The 7,647-nt window shown below is 41.8% G+C and overlaps 1 protein-coding gene across 1 annotated transcript in view; it reads left to right on the top strand.

The window, feature by feature from the left end:
- Positions 1-6,748, top strand: part of NEU3 (sialidase 3 (membrane sialidase)) — a 30,504-nt gene extending 23,756 nt beyond the window's left edge. Inside the window, 1 exon segment of the mRNA XM_012002043.1 lies at positions 4,454-6,748. Within this exon segment, the coding sequence (XP_011857433.1) occupies positions 4,454-5,533 (1,080 nt within the window). The 3' untranslated portion in view covers positions 5,534-6,748.
- The last annotated feature ends 899 nt before the right edge of the window (positions 6,749-7,647 follow it).

Raw genomic sequence — 7,647 nt, 5'->3', positions numbered from 1 at the left:
TTTTGGAGATGGAGTCTTACTCCATCACCCAGACTGGAGTGCAGTGGCGCGATCTCGGCTCACTGCAACCTCTGCCTCCTGGGTTAAAGCTATTCTCCTGCCACAGCCTCCCAAGTAGCTGGGACTACAAGCGTGTGCCACCATGCCTGGCTCATTTTTTTGTGTGTATTTTTAGTAGAGACAGGGTTTCACCATGTTGACCAGGCTGGTCTCGAACTCTTGACCTCAAGTGATCCACCCACCTCGGCCTCCCAAAGTATTGGGATTATAGGCATAAGCCACAGCACCTGGCCTACATTTGTTCTTTAATCAGTTTTCCCCATGCACATTTTTAAGCCACAACGTGTTTTACCTCTGTCAAGCCTCAGCTTGATTTATATGTCCCATTGCTCCAGCTAGTTGAGATCATCTTAGATTCCAAGGTTTTCATGCTTTGTTTACTCTTTCTTCCACCTTCATGTCAACTATATGTTAGATATATCTGGCTCAAATTATTTTCTCCTCTTAACCACTAAGGATGACTAAACTTCTGACTTCCCAAAAACTAGACTGCTTAATAAGTAAGCTGACTTGATCACTTACCTCTGGCATGTTTAGTGTGCTTAGGGTACTCTGGTATAGAATGGGCTGTCCCAGAGATCTTGAATTCCCTTTTGAACTAGCGTAGTTCAAGGACGGAATGGTTTTTTATCCAGAAGACTGCAAGGGGTCTCTTCTGTGGAATGGGAGTTAGCACTAGATAACTCTTATGGTCCATTATGGCTTAGTTTTCTTTTTTGTTTTTGAAACAGGGTCTTGCTCTGTCACCTAGAGGGGAGTGTAGTGATTGATCATAGCTCACTGCTGCCTCAAACTCCTGGGCTTAATTGATTCTCCTGCCTCAGCCTCCCAAGTAGATAGGACTTCAGGTACTTACCACCAGGCCCAGATAATGTAAAAAATAAAAATAAAAATAAAAATGCTTTGTAGAGATAAGGACCCACTATGTTGCCCAAGTTGATCTCAAACTCCTGGCCTCAGGCAAATGGCTCTGAGAGTCTATGATCTGAGCCTGCTTAATCTGTTTTGTCTATTTATACATAAATTAATTTTTTAGGCCGGACGCGGTGGCTCAAGCCTGTAATCCCAGCACTTTGGGAGGCCGAGATGGGCGGATCACGAGGTCAGGAGATCGAGACCATCCTGTCTAACACGGTGAAACCCTGTCTATACTAGAAAAAATACAAAAAACTAGCTGGGCGAGGTGGCGGGCATCTGTTGTCCCAGCTACTCGGGAGGCTGAGGCAGGAGAATGGCGTAAACTCGGGAGGTGGAGCTTGCAGTGAGCTGAGATCTGGCGACTGCACTCCAGCCTGGGCAACAGAGCGAGACTCCGTCTCAAAAAAAAGAAAAAAGAAATTAATTTTTTAAATTTATTTTTTGTTTTAGGTAGTTAATACATTTCATATAGCTGAAAAATAAAAATAGTATAAAAAGATATATTTCTCATTTCCATTCCCCTATCTCTTATAGGCAATCACTATTATTTCTTGTTATCTTTTCGGTGCTACTTCATACAGAAGCAAAGCAAAACAAGTATGTACTCTTAATTGCCCATTTAAAAACTTTTAAAAATGTGAAGTGATAACATATGCAGAAAACATAAAACATAAATGTGAAATGCACAAAACCTAAGTGTCAGCTCAGTGAGTTATGACAAAGCCAACACTTGTGGACTCATCATATATAGAACTAATATTCCAAGAAATAGAATGTTGTCAGCATCTGAGAAGTTTCTCTTATGGCCCCGCCCTTCTTCCCAAAGGAGAAGTTAATTATATTAAGTTGATTTATAGCCCTAGAGTTTAGTTTTGCTTTTTTTAATCTATGTAGTCTTTTGGTCTGGCTTTTTTTGTTCAGTATTCTTGAGATTTATCCAAATTGTTGTGTGTAACCCTAATTTGTTTTTCATTGTTACATAGTATTCTGTCGTATGAACATACCACAATTAAGTGATCCATTTTACTGTTGTTGGATACTTGGGTTAGTTATTATAAGTATAGACTATACTGCTATGAATATTCTTATACATGTTTTTGGTACTGCAGGCATACATTTTGTTGGGTATGTAGCTAGGAGTGGAATTACTGGTTCATGTGGTATGTGTACGTTCTACCTCAGTAGATAATGTCAGCCAGTTTTCTCTAGTGATGGTTTTAAGGGCTGTTCTGCCTCAGTTCCATCCTTATTCCTTGGATTTGGCCCTTTAAGGTTCCATCTCAAATTACATGACAGTTTACCAGGCCTTCAAGTTTTGTCCTCCTACTCGATAAGGTTGTCAAATGACTTGCTCAGATTCTCAGCCTTTCAGTTACTTCTTTGAGAATTAGTAGGATGCCCTAAGGGGAAAAGGGACCAGCCAACCTCTCTGAATGAACTTAGCGTGTAATTCTTCATTCTTATGTTTGCTGTCTGCTCTCTGGTGCTTTCATATATTTTGCTTTTGTTTAAATGTTTTATCTATTTTTTCAAGTTCTCAGTGGAAGGATTGGTCCAATTATTTAGTTTGCTGTAACCAGAAGTCCCTTTCCTCCACATTTCTGATGCAAAAAGTAGCATACTACATACACTATTGTGTGTTTTGCTTTCTTTGTTTAAGAATATATTATGAAAATCAGGCCGGGCGCGGTGGCTCACACCTGTAATCCCAGCATTTTGGGAGGCCAAGGCAGGTGGATCACCTGAGGTCAGGAATTTCAAACCAGCCTGGCCAACATGTCAAAACCCCATCTCTACTAAAAATAGAAAAATTAGCTGGACGTGATGGTGCAAGCCTGTAATCCCAGATACTCAGGAGGTTGAGGCATGAGAACCGCTTGAACCTGGGAGGCAGAGATTGCAGTGAGCTGAGATTGCACCACTGCACTGCAGCCTGGTTGACAGAAAGAGAGACTCCATCTCAAAAAAAAAAAAAAAATTATGGAAATCTTTCCATATCACTATACATGGAAAAAAGGTTTTACCCCATGTATTGCATGTTTATTTCACCCATCCTCTATTGATGAATATTTGAGTTGTTTGTAGTATTTTGCTACTTCAAGTAATGCTGCATTTGAATAATCTTACACATACTTAATTTGATGAGCAGATATATCTTAGGATGAATTCCCAGAATTGGGCATGATGGGAAAGGATAAATGTTGTTTGTAATTTTGATATATGTCCTACATACAGGTTGAACTATTTGCACTTCAATCCATATATGAAAGTGCCAGTTTCTTGACATTTGCCAACACAGTACTGTCAAGCTTTATGATTTTGCTAATTTGACAGATGTAAAAGTTATATCAATTTAGTTATTTTGTTTTATTTTTATTTTTAGAGATGGGATTTTGCCATGTTGCCCAGACTGGTCTCGAACTCCTGGGCTCAAGCTATCCTAACGTGCTGCGATTACAGCATGAGCCACTGTGCCTGGCCATTGTCAGTTTAGTCTTAATTTGCATTTCTCTCTTATAAGTGAAGCTGAACTTTTTTTTCTCTTTTTGTAAGTTGTCTGATCTTGCTCTTTGCCCATTTCTGTTGGGTTCCTGGAAATTGTCTTACCAATTTCTACTATTGTTTTGAAAATATGTTAGGGAGATTAGATCTTTCTTTATTTGCAATATGTCTGATTAGGCATTATCTCATTGTATCCTTATAATAACTCCTTTGTGAGGATGTTATTAAACTTTCCACTTAACTGATGAAGAAATTGAGGTAAAGTAAGATTAAGCAACTTGCCCATAGTCACAAAATAAGTGATGAAAGCATGGTTTGAACTAGGTGTCTCTGAATCTATGCTTGAGCTTTCAACAAAAGTTATGAATTGCCTTCCCAGTGTAGTACAGGAAGGAAAAAAATTTGTCTTAAATTTCCCTTTGTTTGCCTAAAATTTCCCTATTTGTCTGCCTTGCTTTTCTTCTCTTCCTTTTCTTTCTTTCCTTTCCTTTTCTTTTTTTTCTTTCTTTCGTTGTAAAAATATTTAGCTCCTATTATGTACCAGGTGCTGGAGAATCAATATTGGTAACTAATAGTATAAGCCCTCAAAAGGCTCATAGTCTAGAAAAGGAAGACAGTCACAAAAAGTTACAATGTTATACAATAAATTTATTAGGGGAGGAGAGTGAGTTTCATGGAAGGCTTTATAAAGGAGGTGACTTTTGAGTTGGGTATGGAGGATGATTTGGAAATCTAGATAAAATGAGGAAGAGCATTCCAGACAGAGGAGACAGCTTGTACAACATTTAGCATTGTCTCTTTCCAGCTTTGTAAGTTATCCTGTAATATTTGAGAATTTAGTGAGTAGTTAGGCCTTCATGATTTTATAGATTTCAATATCATTTCTTATTTATGAAAAATACTAATACTTTTAATGAGCTTCACGCCTTCCTATTAGTATCTCACTCCTACTTTCTCCCTTCTCCTTGTCTAGTGGGGGCCCCTGAAGCCACTGATGGAAGCCACACTACCTGGGCATCGGACCATGAACCCCTGTCCTGTATGGGAACGGAAGAGTGGTTGTGTGTTCCTGTTCTTCATCTGTGTGCGGGGCCATGTCACAGAGCGTCAACAGATTGTATCAGGCAGGAATGCTGCCCGCCTTTGCTTCATCTGCAGTCAGGATGCTGGATGTTCATGGAGTGAGGTGAGGGACTTGACTGAGGAGGTCATTGGCTCAGAGCTGAAGCACTGGGCCACATTTGCTGTGGGCCCAGGTCATGGCATCCAGCTGCAGTCAGGGAGACTTGTCATCCCTGCATATACCTACTACATCCCTTCCTGGTTCTTTTGCTTCCAACTACCATGTAAAACCAGGCCTCATTCTCTGATGATCTATAGTGATGACCTAGGAGTCACATGGCACCATGGGAGACTCATTAGGCCTATGGTTACAGTAGAATGCGAAGTGGCAGAGGTGACTGGGAGGGCTGGCCACCCTGTGCTATATTGCAGTGCCCGGACACCAAACAGGTGCCGGGCAGAGGCTCTCAGCACTGACCATGGTGAAGGCTTTCAGAGGCTGGCCCTGAGTCAACAGCTCTGCGAGCCCCCACATGGTTGCCAAGGGAGTGTGGTAAGTTTCCGGCCCCTGGAGATCCCGCATAGGTGCCAGGACTCTAATAGCAAAGATGTACCTACCATTCAGCAGAGCTCTCCAGGCAGTTCACTGAGGCTGGAGGAGGAAGCTGGAACACCGTCAGAATCATGGCTCTTGTACTCACACCCAACCAGTAGGAAACGGAGGGTTGACCTAGGTATCTATCTCAACCAGACCCCCTTGGAGGCTGCCTGCTGGTCCCGCCCCTGGATCTTGCACTGTGGGCCCTGTGGCTACTCTGATCTGGCTGCTCTGGAGGAGGAGGGCTTGTTTGGATGTTTGTTTGAATGTGGGACCAAGCGAGAGTGTGAGCAGATTGCCTTCCGCCTGTTTACAGACCGGGAGATCCTGAGCCACCTGCAGGGGCACTGCACCAGCCCTGGTAGGAACCCGAGCCAATTCAAAAGCAATTAATTGGCTTAGGACCCAATTTCCATAGATGCAAATGGCAATTACAGCCAGGTTAACAGAAGCTACTGAAGTCTACAGAGAATCAAAAAACTTAATATTCTGTTCCCTACCTTTTTTCACTTCTCCCCCTCCAAAGAGCAAAATGAAAATTTTGCCTTAGCTACTGCAGTGGAAAGAGCACTGAACTAGGAGTTCAAAGACCAGGACGTGGTTCTGGCTCTGCCACTGGCTTGCTTTTGGACCTTGGATGTGTCACCTGAACTCTCTGGACCTCAGGTTTCCATCTGTAAAATGAGAGTATTGGTTCTAAGATTTCTTATCTTCTCATCCTTAGGAGAAGCATAGTGCCTGCATCCTTCATGGTCAGTAAGTCCTGGCTGTATAGAAGACTCTGATGTCAAAATGGAAATCAGAGGACTTATCTTTTCACATGACTTACCCCTTTTCCAAGTGTGAGGTTACAGGTAGGTGTCATGGCAGGAAGGAAGACCAGATCTATATGATTTGTTCCATTTTTAATAACAAAAATATCCACACCCTTCTAATAATGGTCAGAGCTCTGTAGGCACTCTATCCTAGAGGAATTAAGCAAAACAGAAGAATCATGAAGTCTCCTACCTTCTACAGCTTTGTAGTTCTGTTTACCTTCTCTTCCTCATCCAGAAACATCATTTTCTAGGGAGGACAATGAGAATCTCAGTGCCAGTAGTACTGGATAATAGTGTGTATTGCTTCTGGTGGCATTACCCTGATGAAGGATGGGCTTAAGTTCATTTATTAGGATGTTCCCGATGGGAAAAGGACATGGATTAGGACTTTAAAACACTGGACAGAATTTCCCACAGTCTCTGCCCTCAAGGAGTTCACCAGTTTATGGGGCTAGAAGAGGGAGAAAATTCAAGAAAATAAATGTAGCTGGTGGGAGAGTTTGTAGATGTTGGGCTATATGTTGGGGTGACGGTAGCTCCTGATGTAATTTTCTTAGTTGCATCTTCAATGTGCCTGGAGTCATCTGTCCAAGGCTTGTCCAGGCTTCTGGGTTTGTTTTTTTTTGTTTTGTTTTTTCTCAGGATATTGTCCTGGCCCAGCTACTCCTTTACCTGTGAGAAGATCTTCACCATTAGGAAGATCTCTGGACCCCCAAATCTCAGAATCAGGCCTATTTGTATAGGCCCATGGAAATCACTACTTGTGAAGTAGGGATGCCTTTTTGTCTAATGATTTTCATGCTGAACTTAGTCCATGCTGAGTCTCTTAGATGATACCACGCTGGTTGTTCCTATCTTAGATTGTTTCCCCCATAGCCTGTTCTTGCAACAGAAATTCTATCATGAGAGGTTTATTTTTTGTACCTATTTTAGGAGGCTAATGCTTAAACTGGTATCAACTAAATATATTTGGTGTTGTATAATGACCACAGAGAACAAGTCTTAGTCATGAAATATAGCCTAGGAGGCTAGGGGTTACTGTTGCACTAGTTGGGTAGAGAGAGTCCTACAGGATGAAAGTTGAGATTAACTTTACCTACTTTAGCAGATTGCTTAAGCCATGGCTTAGAGTGGCTTTTAAAAATCCCCTTAGCCTCTCCTACCTTTGCCAAGGTAATCTTCCCAATACACAATTATTTATTCACTCATGCATACATTTATCTAAATATTTCTTGAGTGCCTAATACAAGGTACTTTCTACTGCCATTCCTTGGCTCTAAATCATTTGTGGTTCCCTATTGCCTATTATAATGTAAAGATGTTTACATTTAGCCTGACATGTAGGACCTTCCAGCTGTTGAGTGAAATAATGCACACTTTACTCTACTTCCTTATATGAGGCCCAGTGTCAGGGAAAACCTCTGTCAAGTTGACAGGTGGAGGGTGGTGGTGGTCTAGGGATGGGCAGGGTTAGTGCAGGGAGGAATTGGGGAAGGGGAGAGGATTAAAAGGGCAGCCCCCTCCTAAGTGGTAGAAACTCCTTGTTAAGCAAAGCTTTCCTGAGCACTGTACTGTAAGTGGATAGGAATAGGGAGGATGGCCAAGTCCTACAACCAGGGCTAAAGGATGAAAAGAATGAGAATATCAACTTCTTTAGTACTACTCAAGAAGGGAATCAAGGCAGGGACC

Source organism: Mandrillus leucophaeus, unplaced genomic scaffold (genome assembly GCF_000951045.1).
Source record: "Mandrillus leucophaeus isolate KB7577 unplaced genomic scaffold, Mleu.le_1.0 Scaffold674, whole genome shotgun sequence".
Lineage (NCBI taxonomy): Eukaryota > Metazoa > Chordata > Mammalia > Primates > Cercopithecidae > Mandrillus > Mandrillus leucophaeus.
This window is presented reverse-complemented; position numbering and strand designations above follow the sequence as displayed.